The sequence below is a fragment of the Juglans regia genome, chromosome 8, assembly GCF_001411555.2.
Source record: "Juglans regia cultivar Chandler chromosome 8, Walnut 2.0, whole genome shotgun sequence".
In the NCBI taxonomy this organism is placed as follows: Eukaryota; Viridiplantae; Streptophyta; class Magnoliopsida; order Fagales; family Juglandaceae; genus Juglans; species Juglans regia.
In genome coordinates, this window is record NC_049908.1 from 14,614,051 (window position 1) to 14,637,342 (window position 23,292).

A 23,292-nucleotide genomic window follows, 5' to 3' on the forward strand; every position below is an offset into this window, starting at 1 on the left:
TGAAAATATCTATTTGTCTTCTTTTATAATTAGCATTTTAGCAGATCGCTTCCATCCTGATCTTAGTAAGGGCACATGCAACTTAATTCTATTGCTCTTTTTACAAGTCATAACGATTCGCCGTAAAAAACGTTGGAAACTAGTTTTTTGAATATGATATATATATGGCACACGCAAAGAATGTGGAATAAGCTTTTCGTTTGTGGTATGGTGTTATATATATTATTACCTACGTAGTAGGAAGAGATCAGAAAATGGCTTTCAACTTGGATGGTATCATTATTGAAACAGAAATGGAGGCGATAAAGAAAGATTTGCTCAGGAAGTCCACGAAGGGTGACTGGAAAGGAGTTATTGATATCTATAAGAAGCACCCAGAAGCTCATGCGGCAAAGCTCACAATCAACGAGGACACAGCATTACACATAGTTGTCTCCAGTGACCGAGAAGAGATCGTGAAACAACTTATGAACCTAATTTCTACTCATCATGCAGAAGGCCAAGCGATACCTGAATTTAAGAATAAAAGAGGGAATACGCCTCTCCATGTTGCTGCATCAATGGGGAGTGTCACTCTATGCAAGAGCTTAGTTAATGCAACTGGTCAACTTGGTTTATCATTTATGGAAGCTCGTAATTGTAAGAAAGAGACTCCGCTTTTCTTGGCAGCACTTAGTGGTAAGAAAGATGCCTTCATTTGCCTTCACAAAGTCTACCAGGAGAACAACCTTAACTACAATGACCTTTACCGTCGGAGCGACGATGATGACACTATTCTTCACGTTGCTATTGCTACAAAATGTTTTGGTGGGTATTTGAATATAAAACATGTTTTGACGTGTATTTGAATTCTATATAATATGTTTATTACGAATATAACCTATTAACTACTACATAAATTATGCTAATTATGCGTGTTTATTTTTGCAGATTTGGCATTAGAAATAATTACGTTGTATCCGAAACTAGTACACTTCGTCAATAAGAAAGGCTTTTCCCCTCTCCATGTGCTGGCGAACAAGCCTTCCGCATTTGAAAGGGCAACCATGTATGGATTCGTAGTAACGCACCTTGCTAAATGTAAGGATTCTAATTTTTTGTTATGCACAAAGCCCTCATTATATTTTATTAAATTAGTTTTAGTTACATTGATTAAACGTGTCATCACAATTTAAACGACTTTATAGATTAATCATTTAAAAAATAACTGATAGTCTACTATATATAACTGAAAGAACGAAAGCGACTTCTAGCACCAAATAATCAGTTAATTTGCCTCTTATTTACAAGTGTTTTAGCTTGAATCAAGAATAATATTTTTATAATAAACATCCCATCAAACTTATCTAAAGGTCTTTTACCAAGATATAGTATATACATGGGTATATATATATATATATATATATATATATGTGTATATATATATATATATGGGAGTTCTTTTTGCTGTTTGTGCTTCTAATATTTAGACTTTTCAGTTTCTTTATAAAGATTCATGGTGATATTGAGACTATCAGTTTCTTTATAAAGATTCAAGCTAGGAGATATGTTTTATTGTTTTTCTAGAGTGGTGAGGCACATTTCCTCGTAGAAATAAAATCTAGGACGATGGCTTTCAAAATAAAACGACATAATTGGAAGGAACATGGGAATTAGCATGATGTTGTATTAAACAAGGTTATACATCTACCAATCACACACCACTGCGTCATGCTTCTACTAATTCTACAATGAATTTATAAATCACACCGAATAAAAGATCCTCTCCCGTGAGCAAAGGGTTGGCGAAGAGGAGGCAACTAGCGAGCAAAGTGCGGCCACACCGAGAGTAAGGCGAGCAACATGTTGTACAAAGCCTGACTGATACGGTCCAATACTTGGTGAGATAGAACTTTTCACCATGTGCCAAGTAGGCAAACACTGTGCCAGCAGTACAAGGGTGAAAACGAAGATCTAAAGAGGTTGGTAGTTCTGGAAAATAACTCCTCGTAGTACAATGGTAAGGACAAAATTGCTACAGATGTGAGAGTTCTCCAACATAGCATAGAGAGTGAGTTGAAGGAAAAAATATTACTAATCTGCAGGGCATATCGTCTAATCTTAGAGGTATGATCTAGCACTATGTGGGAGACTCTCGTTAGGAGACAGACTGCGAGATTTGATCAAAGGCAAAGTGCAGAGGATCAAAGGCAAAGTGCAGAGGATGTGCATGCCTTGTTCCCATCAATCTCTGTCATCCAACAAGGTGAGAGGGTAAATGGATGGACAAGATCAAAGGCCTCTTGTTTAAGCATGTTTGGAGTTAGAGGACATAAAAAATACGATTGACAGTTCCACTATTTAAAAAGTCATTAGAAAAAAGCCAAAATCTTACTTTTGTGATTAATAAGTGTTTACCCTTACATTTGGTCAGAGTCTCCAAGAAAGTAAGTGACTTCAAAAGATGTAACAGAAGGAGCAGCGGCCAATGCTACCGTAATAATAGAAATATTGTTCAACTAGGTTAGCACTTACGACCACTGGGAATAGGCAATAAATGTTTGTGAGTCTGTTGTAAGATTCGGTTTTGCATATGTTGTACCTCACCCCTTTCTACATGAAACTAATATATCTTTTTCATTCTATTTATTATTTATCTTTATACAATGAATTTGAGAAGATGAGATTGAATGATGCGATGATGTGGTGGCTTCCAAAATTTGAGTCTTGCCATGTGTGGTCATCATGGACGGGTTGAGAAGTCCTTGTGCCATTCCTACGTCACATTGTCATGAGTTTATATAGGTAGAACAACTCTCCATGATGATTAGGGTGGAACATCTTCAGATTGCCCTCCCTTGATAACACGGGTAGAGAAATTCCAAGGATTGATCATGTGTGGTATCTTCAAGTCGGTTGACCAAGTAGAAAGATTCTCTGGGTTGATCATGTGTGTAACGAACTAAAAGAAATTCAAATTTCTTTAGACCTTAGAAACGTCGTGAAATTCCAAAATGATTTCACAAATTGAGTGATCGATTAGATTTTAGTCTGTCAACATACTCCGAACTCGATCTATTATGATGACTGAGTTGCCTTTGAATTTAATTAAGGTGCTTAGGAATATAAGCTTATAAAATGAATTGCACCATTAGACTCGGATGGATATTTAGGATTTTACGATACAATAAAGAGTTTCAAGTTTTACGGAATAATAGTAGTCGGGAGTGCCTTTCTATTTAATCAAGGCACTTAGGAGTAGAGTTTCACAAAACAAATTATACCACTAGACTTGTATGAATATTTAAGATTTTATGGTGCAATAAAAGTTTCAAGTTTTCTGAGTGAATAGTAACCCTTTGGGAGAGCGCCTTGTGGCAACTGGTTCAAACATCTGCCAAATCGTCATGTAGGATGTCTAAATACACTTAAGATCCCTCGAAAGGTTTTCAGTGGACACATGTCACAATCCTAGCCATTCATTTAAAAATCCTAGCCATTCATTTAGACTAATTTTCGGATGTCTGAGCTGTATTATGTACGTATTATATATAATGAATTATTTTGGTATTTACAATAGCTCTCAAATTGTCAAGCTCGATCCCAACCATGGTACTGCTTAGTGGCAGAACTATTAATAGACCAGCTGATCAGGAGGCTCCCCCCACCTCCCCCACATAATTTTTATTTTTAAAATCCTTGGCCCATGTTTGGTTATAAAATTTTTTATAAATATTTGAAAATTTTGAAAATTCTTTTGAGATTGGAGTTTGACAAAGGAGAGAGTAAAGTTTTAAATAATTTTTGTTTTTGTAATATTTGAATTTGTAAAAACAGATAGATATAGAGTATGAAATTTAATTGCAAATTAAGGAAGCTTGCTCGCATTGTTCTTTAATTCGCCTCATACATGGAAAGAACTAATAGCTAGATGTTTTCTTCCACCCATATAAGAAATCCAATATAATTTATAAAATCTTAATATTGTGTAAAAGAAAAAGTATTTGTGTGTACTATTCAATATACTTTTATGTTCATTTGTCATTAGTAAAACTTTCTGCATTATGTTCATAAGGCTTTCCCAGGATCAAAAGTAGGATAAGAGCAATTCAGGACCAAGAAAATGCCGCTAAAGTCATGAATGAACTTGTAGAACGTATTGCAGCGCCATATGAACAAGCAGATGGTGGGACGGACCCCAACAAAACCATTAGATCACCTCAGATGGCAGAGGATCCAAAGCAGAAAACTCCAATCATTGGGAGTACTAGTGAAAAAGGTATTCCGGCCCCTATCCTTCTCAACCCTTTTTCATTAGCTGATCGTAAGATTATCTCCAAGTGATCATGTAACGCCCGTCCATGTGATGAGACTTTTTATTAAATATTTTTATAAAAGGACGATGGGAATTACCGTCCTATTTAAAACTTTTCACTTGCATACCCAGGGTGTGAGATTCCACGTTTATAAATTAAAATGTGCTTTGACAATAAAAGAGGTTTACAGAAGAAAACATAAATCTTGAAATAAAAAGGCCTCTTATGCATTTAAAACTCGTGCCTAGACTTCCGTGCTCTTCCCCATGGGCCGTGTCCGCCCTGATCATGCAGTTCCTGTGGGGGGAGGGACATGCATAAAAACTAAAATGAGTTGAACACTCATAAGCATTACTTCATACAGTTAAAATATAACAATATAGGTTTTCATTCATGCATTCATCACTAGTACATATTATTACGTGCATGCATACGTATCATACGTGCGTTCATTTGAAAACGTCACTAGACGAGATTTTTCTCTTTTAAGCATGGGCATCCTTTTCGTAAAACGTTTCTCTTGTCAGTGCCTTCATTTCTTCAAGAGTTCGTGCATACGTGCTTACGTCCGTTCTTTTGAAAACGTCACTGGACGGGGTTTTTCCTTTCAAAAGGCTTTCCTTTCTTTAAAACCTGTCCCCCGTCAGTGCCTTCATTTCTTAAAGGTTCGTGCATTCGTGCGTTCGTACATGCATGCATACATCCATTCGTTCTTATCACTTTCATAGGCCAGTACACACTGTTACACCCCGTGTGTTGGGGTTAGCGGTTTTCCTTTGGACCCGGATTCCGCCCGTGGCCACGGGTTGGGAATCCCTTACATAGGGGCAGCACTGGGTACACTTCCAGCACTACTTACCCAGCATTGCAATCTGCCCATTCATTGGTACCCTTTTCATTCATTCATGTGGCCGTTACGTATCTTCATACATTTCATGTTTTCATTTCTTTCTTTCTTGCTTTTCATTCGTTTGTTCATGTCAGCTCGAAAGAGCTGGAGCTTTCATTCAGTTGATTCTTTCATTTAACAGTCCTTTCATGAGAAAACATTTCTTTTCATAGGAAAATGTCATTTGGGGCGTAAGCCCGAAAATGGTCTTTTCATTTTCCAGTTCATTTCAGTCCTTTCCTTTACGCCCGAAAATGGTCTTTTCATTTTCCAGCTCATTTCAGTCATTTCCTTTCTTTAACTGTTCGTTCATGGAAAACGTCATTTAAGAACATACATGGGCTTAAACGTAAGCTTTCATGGCATCCATAAGCATCACCTCGAACGTCGTCAATCATGGCATCCACAAGCATCACCTCGTGGCGCACATGATTTCGTCGGTTCGTAGGATCCATAAAAGCATCCGCTTTCAAGCCTTTCATGCATTTTCATCAATTTGTTGATTTTCTCAAAAAATACATACAATAGATACAATGTATAGTCATCTATTCACATGCGTACAATTAATACTTTGGTTGAGTAAACAGGGGCTGCCAAGGAGGGGCCGTACATACTTGTACATTTGAACACTTAGCATTTTCATTCGTAGAACGTCTTTAGTCTTTTCTTACAGCGTCATAAAGGAAAAACTTTCGTTTTCATTTTCTTTTATCTTATAATGACTCTAGAAGAGTATGAACGTAACACTTACCTGGACTCCATGCTATTTGCATGTCATGCAGTCCATTCATGTGCTTGTCAGATGGCAACCTACATGCATACACATACCTTAGCGTCATTCTCTATCTAATGCATAAGCAACTTAAACTAGAAATAGAGCTACACATCACTTAGAACACTCTCCTTCTATCCCGTGCACTTACGTGCCCTTTACTATGTTACCCTTCGGGGACCACTTACGGTCACCACATCTTCCAACTCAAAGTCTTGCCTCCAGTGCTCATCCACTAAAGTGAACCCATGATACACCTTAGGATTGAGACACTAAGATATTCGTCTTACTCTTCTTACAACCACATTCTGACGCCTGATTCTGACCGATGGAATCACGAATCCCAATCCTAGATAATACGTCCGTCACTACCTTCATGCATCTTAGCCTACACTAAATCCTCATTCCCATCCATACATGTCACACGGCTCTAAGCCAAATATGAGGCTTAAGCACCGTGCAACTATGCTCATGACAGATTACCCATTACATATGGTGAATCCGTTCGACACATATGTCTACCCAGATTACACATGTACCTTACCCCTTCATCACCTGACATCAACATATGACATGTTGATTACCTGCCTGTATAAACAAGCATCATACTCCGATATCAACTTTCTCTTAACCTGGCTAGCATGACTCTTCACGCTACCCGTCCCTTTTGATAGTTCATCCCAACACTTAACATGACAAGACTCCATTCACAACTACGTCTTATGTCATATCATATAGCTCGAGATTGCTCCAAAACTACACTGTGATCTTGTCGCGTTACCCAACATTCTACTATGCCAACTTCTAACTCATCACGAGTACGGTTCCTCACGTACTCTCGCCACACCGTGACATCTCATCACGTTCCCGTTACGCCATTCCTACACTCTAACACTTCACCCATCATAAGCATGACTGCCAATAACCACGTCACTTTGTGATGTTGCCCAATTATGCTTCCGCTGCATACTCTTACACTTGTTCCACTACTTCGCCCTTCACAAGCATGACTGTCAATAGTCATGTCACTTCGTGATATTCCTCAGTCATGCTTCCGCTGCGCACTCTTACACTTGTTCTGCTACTTCACGTCTATTCTCAACCATAAGTCAAGTATGGTGACACCCGTCACCTTAGACTACAGGCCTCACCATAGCTATCTCGGGGCACCTTTCCACAGTTCCCGACACTATCCATCACGTTCCACGCCCATAAATTACATAACCATCCTTATCTCTACGACATGCCACACGGGGTGTCGCTACCACGTGGAGTACACTCCACGTATACTCCCTTCACATACGCCACATCACCATTATGGCATACCTGCCATATGGTGCATCACTATATCACATGGAGTACACTTCTCGTGTACTCCCTTCACATGCATTACGCCACATCACCATTATGGCATACCCACCATATGGTGCATCAGTCCACCACATGGAGTACACTCCACGTGTACTCCATTCACATACGCTACATCACCATTATGGCATATCCGCCACATGGTGTATCACTCCACCATACAGAATACATTCCACATGTACTCCCTTCACATACACCATGCTACATCACCATTATGGCATACCCGCCATATGGTGCATCACTCCACCACATGGAGTACATTCCCAATGTACTCCCTACATGCATATTACGCCACACAGAGTATACTCAGCATGTACTCTTCCCGTTCCATAATATGTCAGGAGGGTATATTTTCCATATACTCTTCTTATCTCTCATGACACCACACACAGAGTACACCCAGCGTGTACTCTTTCCATTCCACATATACCACGCCACCATTACAACACAGTCCACAACACTACACAGCGCACTTCCCAATTACACCCAACACTTAACAGTACACTACACGGCACAACACATCTCCACCCAACACATATATGCCCAACACTTCACTACACAGAATGCCCAACACTTCATCACACAACGCCACATCACAATACCACAACTCCACAAATACCAACAGCACAGTCCACAACCTAGTCAACTAATCAATATCTAACATAATTAACGAGGGATAGAGGGTTATACCATCGACGGGATAACCTGTGCGTTGCTCGTTGATCGTCATAGCCGATGATGTTGGAAGAGTCATACGTGGCGGCTAACCCACGTACGTTAACTATTTAGGTGTTTGGATAGCTAGGCGTGGTCTTGGAAGGGCTCGTAAAGGCCTTGTGATGATGGCAAGAAGCGTAACACGGCATATCTAGCCGTGGACAGTGGCAGTCAGTCATGCGCAGGGGCTGTCCATCTCGTGCAGTGACTAACCACCACTCAAAGTGGTGGTTTGGACATAGAGTTGGGCTAAGGGAGGTCAAGGGAGGTTGTTGGTGGTCTTCATGGCGGCTGGGGTGGAGGAGCACGGCGGAGCTGTGGGTTTCTACGTGAAACCCGTGTGCCCCAAAGCATGGAAATGGGAGAGGGAGGCTTGGCTGGTCATGGCTGGCCATGGAGGAGCTCAGGAGGTTGTGGTGGAGCTCGTGGTGGCACTGAGGTGTTGCCACGGTGGCTCATGGCGGCGAATCAAGCTTGGGAAGGAGGGAGAAGCCGCGGGAGAGATAGAGGGCTGGAGAGCTTGGCTGGCTTGGAGGAGCTCGGGGAGGAGCCATGGTGGCCAGGGGAGGTGCTTGGTGGAGCTGGAATTGGCACACGGTGGTGCTAGGGCCGTCGGTGGCCTTGAAGCCGTGCGAAACCCATAAATGGGTTTCATGCATGCATGCAACGGAGGAGGAGAGGGGGCATCCCATGGCTTAGGGTTCCGAGGAAGGGGTTCACCGGTGAGGGGAGAGGCTATCGATGGCAGTGTGGTGGCTTAGGCTGCTGCGTATAGCGGTGGAAAGGCTATGCACGGTGAAACTGTGCGTGAGAGATTGTGTGCGTGTCATGTGGGATCTGGGTTGAAGGTTGTGTTGAGTGGCTTGAAGGAATGGGGCGTATGGATTCAGAAGTAACCATATTAACGGCCAAGTCAATATGGTGCGTTCAATGTTAATGAAACGGTGCGCAACGAAGGTGTTGGTTTTTAATGAAACGGTTCGTTTGAGTTGCTGCAGGTTATGAAGAATTAAGTAAGGCGGCGTCGTTTTGCTTCTTGTTGAAATTAGGAAGTGTTTCACGAGTCGGTTAGTTAGTTCTGTTAAGGTTTCTATAAAAGGGAAAAGGATGCAATGTAGTAGGATTGTTCATCTTAATTGATTTGCCATTGTATGGAGCTTGGAGATTGCTCGAAAATCTCTCAATAGTTCAATAATACTGTGAATCATTTCCATGTCCTATTTCTCTGGTTCTGCCCTAATAATCCAATATTCCATTACGTGTGTGCTTGTGTGGTTCGTGAGTTCTGGCAAGGGAGGAAGAAGAACCATAACAATTGGTATTAGCAGTCGGCGATCCTTACAACAGACATCCCGATGGCAGAAGGAACGCGTGGTGCAATTAAAGGTCAGCAAGATGCATCTCATAAATAGTATGAAGCTGTCCACTTACAACTTCAACATCATCAGCATTCGATCACGGGGATAACATAAAGGTTAGATCAATTTTCAGATATGTTGCGATCTGTTGTGGAAACTGTGAATGACATAGCTCGTAATGATAGGGAGGTGTTTCGAGATAGAGATAATCCTCCTAGGAATCAAGAGGAAAGAGGTAGTTTTCAGAAAGGATTTAGGTTGGATTTTCCTCGTTTTAATGGTCTTGATCTTGCGGGATGGATCTTTAAAGCTAATCAATACTTTGATTGCTTTCACGTACCTTTTCATCAGAAATTAATGGTGGCATCACATCATATGGAAGGTGAGGCATTGGTATGGTACCAAAATGCCTTGGATTCGGGTCAATTTAACTCTTGGGAGACCTTAGTGGGGGCGATGCAAGGTAGGTTTGGACCATCAGCATTTGATGATCCAATGGAGGCTTTAATGAGATTAAAACAGACTAGCTCTGTTAGCTTGTGTACTACACAGTTTGAGGCACTGTCTAACAGGTTGAAAGGTTTATCTGATAGACATAAAATGAGTTGTTATATCAGTGGACTAAAAGATGACATTAGAATTCCTATCAAAATGTTTAATCCAATGAATTTAGGGGCTGCCCTTGGCTCGGCCAAGTTACAAGAAGAGTATGTTTTGTCTTCAAGGAAACCTTGGAGGCCAAGTCCTCATTTTACTGAGAAATGGCCAGTTAATAATAATGCACTTAAAGATCATCCACTGCCATTGGCTGCACCCAATAGTGCCTTGATGTGAAGGAGAAATCCACTCCATCAACCTTCATCTCTCACAGCTGCTGCAGGCAGTCCATTCCTCTCACTATTCTCCACTTTATGTCACATAGGCAACTCCAATCAAGGGTCATTCAAGCCCATAACTTCCCCCTCTAGAAGTCTAAAGTCATGCAAGACACACTTCTCTCCATTTTATCACTTCTTTCCCCCGTTCTTAGAGAGAAACCCAAAAGAGCTCTCGGGCAGATTTCTGAATCTTTTTGTGTGGCCATTTTTGACCCTTTGTAAGTATTATCTCACAATGAATCCTTCATAAAAGTTGTTCTTCTTTGAGTCTAGTTTACGTGGATATCTTATTAGTCTCATTCCATGGTCATTTGATTGGTAAAAAGTATTTTTAACCATGGAAAGTTCATTCTGGTCGTGAAACTGGAGAGTATGATATGTTTTGAAATTTTTGACCAAGCTAATGGACTTATCTTGGTCCGAAAATTTTATGGAATGCTTTTACCATGTGTTTATGAATGGTCATTGAGCTTTTGTTTCATGGATAAAACTTTTGATGATAGATTTCCTTAGATTTAGAAACTTGAAAACTGGAAGTGGAAAAATAGTTTTTGTTTTGTGAAAGTGGGAATATTTCGTGGTTTGATCTTATTCCAAGGGTTTTGATATTTTTATATGATGATCCCAAGCCTCTTATATACATGTTAGGATGTTATTTTGAATATTTTTAGTATTAGTTGTAAAGGTATAATTTTTCTATGCAACAGGATTTCAGTTAGGCCTAAGATTTGATGTTCTTGGGTTAGATCCATGTTTTACTGAGTTTTAGCCATGTGATTTTAATTTTGATGGTTGGATCTTCTTTAGGACACCTTTTAAACCATGAGAGGTTTTAGTTTGAAGATCACATGTGTTTAAGCCATGGATCAAGATATTGATCAAAATTAGTGGAGAGAAAAGTTTATGTTTTGGATTAAGTTTAAAACCAAAAATTCCAAGTGTTGTTTTGTGATTTTGATGACTTTTGTTTGATAATTTAAAGCATGACTGATCTTAGGATGTTGTTATGAATATGTTAGGAGTAAGATTTGATCTTTTTGGAATTCTTGGAGATGTTTTTATTAAGGTCAAAACTTGTGATTTAAGGGTTTACTTTTTGTTAAAAAATTTGGATCTTTTTACAAAAAGTTTGGTGTTGATGATTAGCTTTTCTAAATGGATATTTTAAGTGTATTTTTAAACTTCGGATAGGAAGTTTTTTGTTACAAAAGTTTGGTTGAATCATAGGTCTTGAGGATGGAAGAAATTGCAACCAAAATCAAGAGAAATGGCCTATGTAGGTTTCAAGTTCACATTTATGTCATGTCATGCTCAGGTTCATGTTATGTTCAAGTTCATGTTCAAATTATGTATGTTCACGTTCATGCTATGTTTCAAGTCCATGTTATGTTTCAAGTTCACGTTCATGCTATGTTGCTAGTCCATGTTATGTTTTAAGTTCACATACATGCTGTAACGCCCCAAACCCGGGTGGCTTGGAGAATTACTACCTGACACTCATAAACATGTCTCCCAGCACATCCAAAGAATAATCTCCAAAGACTTCATAAATGAAATCAATCTCATATCTTCTAAATAATCTCATTACAAACTCCACACAATCTTTAATGCAATAATAATAAATCAAAGGGGTCCATAACCTCCCGGTAGTCATAACAAACCAACTCATAATTTCATAAATCTTACTAAACTCAAGATATAAATAAAACTCAAAAGCATTAAAACTAAGAACACCAGAAGTCCTTCTTCTACCAACATCTCCTCAGCTTAAACAAACAGAAATCTAATCCAGGTCCTCAATTGGACTCTCCACATCTCCACATCATATGCTAGCATGCAAACATGAGCATTTACAAAGTAGAACATGCAGAGCAGAACATATTTTCAAAAATAACAGAGCGATGGTTTTAAGACAAGTAAAACCCATAGTACTTTGGCATAACATAAACTGAATATCATCATCAGATCCAAACAGAGCATCAAACAGAGCAGAGACCATGTTTCACCCCCGTGGTAGGGTTGTGCTAACCCCGGTGGCCAAACCAGGCAGAGACAGAGGTGAAATCTTTCCTTTATTCTTCTCGGAGCCCCGAGTGTGCACACAGGAAAGACCACAATAAAACCACTTTGTTTTCAAAGTGGGTGCACTCAGAGATAGAGAAGTTGGTACCAACCCAAACAGAGCAGAGCATAACAGAGCAGAGCAGAGTAAAGCAGAGACAGAGTCAGATACGAAAACCAGTACACCATGCCAAAGGTTTTCAGATGTTATATCAAAATAATACAAAGTACCAAAACAGAATTAGACAGTTTACCCACACTGAACACAAAAGCCAGAACATCTTTCTAAATAAATGCACAACTTTTCATATTCTCAATATCGCTCATTTTTCAGATTTCAGAAATCACATGACAGAATTTAGCTCATGTCTACACAATGCATGTCAGAACATATTTTTCCTTTTCCACACAGATTTCATGAGTATGCAAATAAACGATCGAGGTTGGTTTTATTTTTCCCAAGTTCTCATTTCATCATAAAAATATGCAAAGTTTTCAGAAAATCAACCTCAGTCTCAATAATTCGTGTAAGGTCTAGCATAGGAACCCCTCTTACCTGACTCCTGCAGAGTATTATCTATACCTTGAATACGATCTCTATTCGTCCCGTCACCTATTCATAAAAATATAAAACTAAATATTAAAATCCAACGACACAAAATTGGTCTTAGACAACTTAAGATCCCATTTCTAATCCATAATTCAGCAAGTTAATCCAAGTCAAACAACCAAATAACAATCTGGACAGCCCACACTTCGACCCAAAATATTCTATACCAAACTCAGTATTGTCCAAACAAGCACCAAAACCAATGTCAACTCAAATTATCACTAACTCCCACTTATTTCAGCAGCTCGTAATCCCAAACAATCATCCCAATTTACCCTAAAACAACACTAGTAACACCCACACATGTGTATTTCCCTCTTAAACTCCCACAAGACAAGAAAATCAAGAGATGAAAAATGGCAAGGACCTACCCAAAGGAACTGAGAAATAACAAGAAGCAATAGAGGATGCACACATGGCAAGCACCAAGATTACCAATGCACGAATGAAGCTTACGGCTTTTATGGCAAAACAGAGCACTACAACGATATAGAACATGAAGCAGTGAATGACCAAACCGAAAAGAAGAACCTATGGAAATAAAATACAAGTATGAGTCGAAAATAGTAGGAAAACTAACAGAAAGAACCGAAATAGAGGCTTACGGGTTGACCTGCAAAATGGAAAAAAAAACAGATGAGGAAAACCAACATATGCTAAGAACATCCGCATGTTTTCATAGCATAAGGAATTCGAAGGATTAAAGGAATGATAATAGAACCCTTACCAATAGAAAATGAAGGGTTGAGAAATGATGCTCGCCAATTCGTTGAGGGAATACCGAAATGCAAATGGAGAGGAAGAGGACGTGCAGTAGTCGGCAACCCACCGAAACAGATGCAGCGCATGAGAGAAACCGATCTTGAGGAAGTTTAGGGCATGAGAAACGGAACCCACTTCAAGAAAATCAAATGAAACCGAAATGAAATGAGAAACGTGGGAGAGAGGGAGATGCGGCTGGGGAAAAACCGAAAGAAATAAAGAGAGATGAGAAAGAGAGGGAAAAGAAATCGAGGGCTGGGGGAAGAAGATACTTACCCCAAAACGACGACGTTTGCACCTCCAAGAAACGGGCTGGGCCATTTCACGCGTGGATCCGGGCCACACGACGCCTTGGCCTTACACATGCCATGTCACATCAAGCTAAGTTTCAGTTTCAGTTCTAGTTATGTCATGCTATAAGTCAAGTTATGCTATGCTTACTTATGACTTTGATTATGCATCATTAACTTGTGTAGAAATTTCTTGTTAACTTGCTGTGATTTGTAATCAAATCTCATCGTGGTAGTCCCAACTACCATTCCCCCTGAATGGTAGGCGATGTGTCAGGATCAGAGTAGGGAGCAAACACTGGCAGACTAGAGAAGGTTGACTAGACGTCGTAGACGCATCACGAAACTTATAGCCTTCATAGTTAGGTCTTTGGATAGCATTCCGGCATCGTTAGTTGAGTTACGCGAGTTACTCGACAAACTAGCCCAATAGTGTATTTTGGCAATGTAATTATAGAGCCAGGTCTCCGTTGTTTTGTGATTATAGTCTTCTAAGACCCGTGCTGTAATTGTGGATGTTCTAAGTATGCATGGTTTATGTTTTAACCATTTGAGATATTATAAGTTTGGTGTAAAGTATTGCTAAAAAAAAAAAAAATTATCCGCTGCGAATATTGCATAATGCTAGATGCATGTTAGGAACATTGCATCTTATATGTCATGAACGGGGGCAGGTAACCTATGTTGCATGTCTCGACACTTCGGATGTCCGTCCAATCCCAAGCAGAATCTGGGGGCGTCACACCAATTATTTTAGACAAATTCCTATAACTAATAAAATAAGCCCCTTTAAAGAAATAAACACGTCCAAGGTATTCAATCACATAATCATAGTAATAGGCCTTAATTTATGTTGCATTCTTCCATAGCTTGTATCCCGTGGATGATCACTGGATCTCCTTCTCTCAAGCCCATCTTGAATATTCGGCTCTTGCTAGACTCGTCTCAAGTGAATTGCACTAATCCTTGCATTGCTTCCTTGATCTTGTAATTGGCTCATCTGGAACTTGCGAAGGATTTTTAAGACTAGGCCACCTTGGTTCCTATCAAGCTCTTGAGTGCTATGTGTAGGGTGATTGATTATTAGCCACCTTTGTGCACTTTGTAATAATAGCATTGAATGCTATAATGACTTTTGTGTCGAGAATTCCCTACATAAGGGATCATGCTATGTACGTTTGATACAAGCTAGAACCAAAAGAAATCCATGAGCTTATCTTTCTCTTCAAAAGGTGTTTGAGTAAGAGGGGTGATATAGTTTGTAAACTTATCACCCGTTTATTTTGGTATAAGTTTGTAAACCGAATACTAACAAATTGGTATAAGAGCTAGTAAATTCCTAGCATTGCAGTCATGGCCTCAAATATGGTGCAAATCCAAGTTCCTTAATTGAAAAATAAAAATTATGGGAAGTGGTGCATCCAATTCAAAGCGTTGTTTGGATCACAAGATCTCTTAGAGATTGTTAGTATTGGGTTCATTGAGCCCACTCCGGAGCAAGAAGCCACCTACACTGTAGATCAGAAAGCCACTCTCAAGAACCAAAGAAAGAAGGACAAGAAGGCTTTGTATCTCCTTTTTCAAGGATTTGATGATTCAATGTTTCAGAAGGTTGCTGAAGCGTCAACGAGCAAAGTAGCTTGGGACATCTTGAATACAATTTTCAAAGGTGTTGATCGAGTGAAGAGAATTCACCTTCAATCGTTAAGGGTAGAATCTGAAACTGCCCGTATGAATAAAGGTGAAAATGTCTCTGATTATTATTCTCAATTACTTGTAATCATGAATGAAATGAAGAGAAATGGCAAAAAACATGAAGATGTCCGTGTCATGGAAACGATACTTCGATCCCTCACACACAAATTTGAGCACGTGATGATGACAATTGAATATTCAAAAGACTTGGAGACTATAACTGCATAGGAGCTGCGGGGATCTCTACAAGTTCATGAACAACGCATTCTAAAGAATGCAAGCTCCACATCTCTCAAGCAAGCTTTGGAGGCAAAATTAAATCTTGAAAAACTAAAGGGAGGTCGTGGACAATGGAATTCAAGACGTGGTGGCACCAATTACCATGTTCGAGGTCGAGGATGTGGTAACACAAATGATCATGGTTCGTCTCAAGAAAGGAGAAATTTCTCTGATCGACGAAAGCATAATGTCTAGTGTTACAACTACGGAAAATACGGACACTATGCCTCAGAGTGCAAGCACAAGAATGATGACCATGTCAACCTTGCTGAAGCATCAAGTAGTGAGAGTAAAAATTCTACTCTCTTATTGGCACATAATGATTCCAGTGGTCAACATGATACTTGGTATCTTGGTTCTGGTGCAAGCAATCATATATGTGGAAGAAAAGATTTTTATGTTGAACTCAAAGAAGGAGTTTGCGGAAGCGTGAGCCTTGGAGATTCCTCAAAACTCGTAGTTGTAGGAAGAGGAAAAGTCCGGATCTTCCAAAAAAATGGCAAGGAAGAATTCATTTCTAATGTTTACTATGTCCCAAGTATGAAGAGCAATATCCTAAGTATTGGCCAGCTTCTCCAGAAGAGATATATTGTACACATAGAGAATAATTCTCTCTTTCTCTAAGTGATACAAATGAAAGGCTCATTACATGTGTTCAAATGAAGAAGAACCAAATGTTCCCTTTGAACCTGAATACGAAGATCGAGAAATGCCTCATTGGACTCATTAAAAACGAGTCATGGCAGTGGTATTTACGCTTCGGCCATCTTCACTTCAATGGCCTGAAGCTATTATCCTCTAGTAAAATTGTGCATGGTCTACCACAAATTGATTTAGCAAACCATGTCTGTGATGGATGTGTACTTGGTAAGCAGTCTTGACTCTCTTTTCCAAGTTGTACGACAAAGAGGGCAAAAGCACCATTGCAGTTGTGCACATTGATATTTGTGGGCCATTGGATCCCATATCATTTGGAGTTAACAAGTACTTCATTACCTTCATAGATGATTTCAGCAGAAAATCATGGGTTTATTTTCTCAAGGAGAAATCTTCATCCTTTGCTGTTTTCAAGAACTTTAAGGCGCTTGCCGAAGCGGAGAGTAATTACAAGCTTGTAGTTGTTAGATTTGATCGAGGGGGTGAGTACACATCAAATGCATTTCAAGATTTTTGCAGAGAGAAAGGGATCATACATCAACTCACTGCTGTCTATACCCCACAACAAAATGGGATAGCGGGAAGGAAGAATCACACTATTCTCAACATGACGAGATCCATGCTAAATGAGAAAGGATTGTCAAAGCAGTTTTAGGCAGAAGCTATAGCATGCTCGGTGTATTTGCTGAACCGATGCCCAGCAAAGAGTGTCAAGAACATGACAGCTCAAGAAGCATGGAGTGGATAAAAACCTAGTGTTGCACACCTTCGAATTTTTGGATGTGTTGCATATGCTCAAATTCCTGAAGCAAAAAGAAGGATTGATGATCGAGGTGAAAAATGTATATTTGTCGGCTATAGTGAGGAGTCAAAGGCATACAAGCTCTATAACCCACTAACAAATAAAGTAGTGGTTAGTAGAGATGTTGTCTTTAGTGAAGAAGAAGCATGGAATTGGAGCAGTAAAGAGGCGAACAAAGAAAATGTTGTCTTAGGTGAATCCGAAGAGCAAATGACAATTGTGACACCGTCAACCCCACCAACATCTCCTCAACCTGTTACACCCTCTTCAACACACAATAGTCCTACATCTAGTTCTTCATTTTCCAGTGACAATAGTAACAGAGGAATTCCAACTCCTATCAAGATGGGAAGTCTTAAAGATGTCTATGAACGTTCAGAAGAAGAAGAAACCAATCTTTTCTATTTCTATGTAGGTCATGAGCTTCTAACCTTCCAAGAAGCTGTTAAAGAAGATTGTTGGAGATCAACATTGGAAGAAGAAATCCATTCGATTAAGAAAAATGACACATGGGAGTTGTCGGCACTCCCACCAAAGAAGAAAACGATTGGTGTCAAATGGGTGTACAAGATCAAGCGAACTGCAAATGGCAATGTTGATCGATTCAAGGCAAGGATTGTAGCTAAAGGCTATGAACATAAATATGGAATTCAGTATGAAGAAGCCTTTGAGCCAGTTGCTCAATTGGCAAAGTGAGATTGTTGATCTCACTTGCAGCTCATCATAGTTGGAAGATATACCAACTGGATATTAAATCAGCTTTTTTCAATGGAATACTTGAGGAAGAAGTTTATGTGGACCAACCATAACGTTTTATTTCACAAGGAGAGGAAGATAAGTTGTATCGTTTGAAGAAGGCTTTGTATGGCCTAAAGCAAGTACCATGAGCTTGGAATGCTCGTATTGATGATTATCTTCAACAAAATGGATTTATCAAATTTCCATATGAGCACTCTGTCTACATGGTTCAATTCAAAAGAACAAAGCAAGACTTGTAACAAAAGGGTATAGTCAATAACTTGGAATTGATTTTGAATAAACATTTGCACTGGCGGCTCGGCCTGATTCTATTAGAGCTCTTGGTATTTTGATAGCACAAAAATGTTAGTTTTTGCATCAAATTGATGTGTAATCAGCCTTCTTAAATGGAGTTTTAAATGAGAAAGTTTATTTAGAGCAACTACAAGACTTTGTAGAAAAATGAGAAGAGAATAAGGCGTACAAGTTGAAGAAGGGTTTATATGGCCTAAAATAAGCAAACGAGCATGATATAGTGAGATTGATGCTTACTTTAATGAAAAATGCATTGAAAGAAGGAAAATTAAGCCAATCTTATATGTCAAGACAGAAGGTACAACCGGTATTCTTATTGTCTTTTTTTATTTTGATGATTTGGTTTTTACCCGTAGTAATGAAGAAATGATTAATGATCTCAAATTGGAGGGGGTGAAAAATTATGAAATGAGAGATTGAGTTTATTGCATTACTTCTTGGGCCTTAAAATTTATCAAAAATAAGAGAATGCTTTTATTTTGCCAAAAGAAGTATGCAAAAACGCTTCTTGAAAAATTAAAATGATGAATTGCAAATCGGTTGCAACTCCTTTGGTTCTGAATGAAAAATGGATGGAAAAAATGGACGTAAAGAAGTGGATGCATCTATTTATAGAAGCTTATTGTATTTGATGGCTACAAGATTAGATATTATGTATGCTACAAGCTTATTGTCTTGGTTCATGCACAAGCCAAGCCAAATACAACTTGGGCAGCCTAGAAGGTGTTGAGATATGTTCAAGGTACACTTGATTTTGGTATTTTCAATGAGAAGAATGTTGATGCAAAATTGATTGGATTTTGTGATAGTGATTGGGTCGTGTATGTTGATGATATGTGAAGCACTTATGAATCTGGATTTTCATTTAGTTCTGGTGTATTTTCATGGGTATCCAAGAAGCAACAAAGTGCAACACGATCTTCCTTTGAGGTCGAATATATTTAGGCATCATTAGCAACTTCACAAGCACTAAGAAGAATGTTAGAAGATTTAGTGAGGAAAGTAGAAGCTAGTACTCCACTTTCTTGTGATAACAAATTCGCCATTGCTATGACAAGGAATGTAGTCTACCATAATCAGACAAAGTATATTGCAATCAAGCATCGCTTTATTAGAGAGGCCGTGGATGAAGAAGAGATTCAACTGGAGTACTATGGCAAAACTAAAGATCTACAAGCGGATATTTCCATCAAGCATCTTCCAAGAGAGAAATTTAATTATTTGAGAGAAATGTTTGCTATCATAAAAGGCATTAAGGGAGAGTGTAAAAATAAATTAATGTCATTGTTATCATGTCCATTTTAGTCATTTTCTTGCATGTTTATATAGTTGGGTTAATATTGGACAAGTCTAACGTTGTTATGCAGTCATTTTGAGTGCTCATTAATGTAAAATTACATTAATGGTGGAAGGTTCTAGATGGAGTGGCGGATAGACCCACCAATTTTCCCTTCTTGCCCTTTCAGAATCTATGCTTTTTGAGGTTTTTTTCTTCTTTGATTGAGAGTACATCTTCAGTGTGTTAGACAAAATAAATTCCCTTAAACAAAATTTTATCTATCTCATTTCATATGCCAACAGTTTTTGCATATGGAGATCCTTATTCAAATTGGAATCTACTATAACACCATTGTTTAGTTGATATTGCTAAGATTAAAACAGAAATGATATAACCTAAAATATCATCTGTTTATGATGGTTTCACTTGTAAGTTACACATGTCTTTGCATGTAGTGGATAATTCTATATGATATTGTACGAGATAAAAGAAGAAAAGAAATATTCCGACAATATTTTTGTACAATTAATGAAGACAGTGAAGATGATAATTAAAATAATATAGAAACTCTCTATAATGACATATGAACCAAATGAAAGTGATCTTGTGCAGCATAGTAGCAAGTTTTATGTGGATAGAAAAGTCACAGTTAATCCTCTACCAGTGGTGGATAAATATAGCAATACCTTCACCATCATTTATCACTAAGTCTACTTTAACCCTTATTCTATTGATTATGCGAGCATAACACTAGTTAGGCCTGGTTTGGTTACACAATTCAAACTATCTCATTTTATTTCGTATAATTATTATAATTTTATCAAATTCCCACATAAAACATAATAAATAATTCAACATTTTCAAATCTCAAAATAAAAATAAGATTAAAAATAATATTATAACAATATTTTATTTAACTTTTAATTTTTATCTCATCTCATCTCATCTGTGTAACGAAACGAGGCCTAACACAATGAACATAGCTATACCATGTCATCACAATTAACATTTGTTTGTTGAGTGTGCTGACGTGGTAGTGCCCCACGCTGGCACTGCCACGTCAGCCCGTGCATTTATCAATTCCTTACGTATAATGACTTTGTGGTTTATATAGTTTCAATCGCAAGGGAGACACCCATACTAATTGCAGCAAAAAATGGTATTACCAAAATGGTTGAGAAGATCCTTGAAAATTTTCCCGAGGCTGTATATGACTTGGATCCAAGCATGAAGAATATTGTGCTATTGTCAGTGGAGCATAAGCAATGTCACGTTTATGAGCTCTTACTCAACAAGAAGAAGAAGAAAGTTATTCCTGACAGTGTTTTTTGGGAGGTTGATAAAGAAGGCAATACTGCACTGCATCTCGCTGCAAAGGTAGCAAATTCTAATACATGGCCAGTTCCAGGAGCCGCATTCGAAATGAATTGGGAAATCAAATGGTTTGAGGTACGTATGGGTTCCAATATATTGTGTCTGGCCAAATAGTAGTAATAATTCTTGCTATGATTATGTGTATATGTAATTAATACACAATTTCTGTCTCAACCTTTGATTATCCTTAATGATTGAAAAGAGATTCATAATGACACTCATTTCCCAAGATTCATATTTAAGTTACCTTTTAATCAATGCGTGCAGCATGTACAAAGGTCCATGCCAGAATGGTACCCTTTTCTCTGCAACAAGGCAGGTGAAACACCAAGGGAGGTCTTCACCGAATCACACGAGGATCTTGTCAAACAAGGACAAAAGTGGCTGACCAGCATTTCCGAGCAGGCATGCCCGATTGCAACAGGTCTCTTTGTCGCTGTTGCATTCTCCACATCATCCAATGACGGATTCAATTTTAAAGACCCTAAATTACAAGGAGTAGTAAGACCGTCTGCATTTAGTTACTCACTCCTCGTACCCGCAGCCTCCTTCTTCTTTTCAGTGGTAGCAGTGTTCTGTTTCCTACTGATGATCTGCTCGTCTTACAGTGAGAGCAGCTTTCGCACAGGCAACAGATTGAGGGTGTTTCTTCTGGGGTTAACTGCCTTTTACTTATCTTTTATTAGTATTTTGGAATCTTTCTCTCTTGGACATTTCTTAACGGCCATAAAAGAGCTAGACACAACTGACTATTTACCTAGCTATATGACATTAGTGGTGGGGTACTATACTCTAGCACTAATAGTACCGATGCCATTCTACCTTCACATGGCATGGGCATTCTTTCGCGGGCCGCATACTATGAATTTAGTGATTCCTGGATTTTTTCCTACCAAGAATTAGTCAGTAATTCCATTTCTAGCTAGCAGCTTCTTCAAGAGTTTGGTGATTCGGGCTTAAAAAATATCGATAGATCAACTCCTTTATGCAATTCCTAATGATTAAGTGGATATGTGTGTTGTATTTCATTAATCTATACATCTGGTTATTTTGAATGATCATATTCTCTCTCTCATCTGCTTATGTAAGTTGTTTTCCATGTTAGATCTCAATAACTTATTTTAATAGTGGATCATACTCTTTTTCAAAGCGATTATACAGCGTTTACGCACTTCACGGTTGTATGTAGAATTATTCTTTTAATTATATGTTCATCTCCATACGTGCCCATTGTGTGTTTATCTTGATCTTATTTTCTCGAGCTCTATTATTCATACCGGCCACTAACTAATTTGAGTGATTATAACCACTTCCTTTATTTTCACAAACATGGTAAATCTTTCTTATCTTTACAAGTAGCATTTGTTCTATTGTGATGTTGTGGTATAGCCTATTTATCATTGAATTTGTCGTTATAAAAACAAAAGCGGATCCAATGGTTGATGGATATTGTCACATCAGTAGAGTGAGAAGTAGGATGGAAGTGGGATGAGTATAATATATATCATAACTCGTTTAGTAAACTGTAAACACGATAAGTAGACATAACTCATTTAGCACATATCACTTGCTGAGATTCTTGTCAAGTGATATCAATACCGATTTTTTTTTTTTTTTTTTGAACCATATCAATACCGACTTGACTTATGAGTTGCAAAACATATTTTTCCTAACTAACGGCTAGCTTTATATCAATTGGTAACACATCAAATTTGACTGCTAGGTTAGTCAAGTTTAAATTCCCAACTTAACAACTAGGTTTGTTAATATATGATAAGGCATAAAACCATGATTAAAAAAAAGTAAATGTAAATGTAATCATGTAATCATTTTATTTGCGTAAAACATGTAAATGTAAGAGTAACATTAATGTTTAAGAATAAATGAACATGATTAAATGACAAGGCACAAAACCAAATGCAAAGGTATATTAATATATGTACCTACGATATCTTAGTTGTGTAAATCTCTCGCACTCCTTTTAAAAAAAAGTTAATGAATTTAAGATCCATATAAAAAAATAATTTTTTAAGGGTGGACCTAATTAACTTTTTTAAAAAGGAGTGCATGAGACTTGTATACTCTAATATTGTATCCAGCATTCCTCGTAATTTAATACTAGATGGTAGATTGTGAAGTAGAAGATCTAGGCA

General features: G+C 38.4%; 1 protein-coding gene across 1 annotated transcript; it reads left to right on the plus strand.

Moving 5' to 3' along the window:
* Window positions 1-238: 238 nt before the first annotated feature.
* On the plus strand, window positions 239-22,220 carry LOC109001600. Its single transcript, XM_035693438.1, has 5 exons — window positions 239-807; window positions 931-1,080; window positions 4,055-4,258; window positions 20,880-21,214; window positions 21,407-22,220. The coding sequence occupies exons 1-5, from the start codon at window positions 255-257 to the stop codon at window positions 22,040-22,042; spliced, it is 1,878 nt and encodes a 625-aa protein (XP_035549331.1). The 5' UTR covers window positions 239-254; the 3' UTR covers window positions 22,043-22,220.
* The last annotated feature ends 1,072 nt before the right edge of the window (window positions 22,221-23,292 follow it).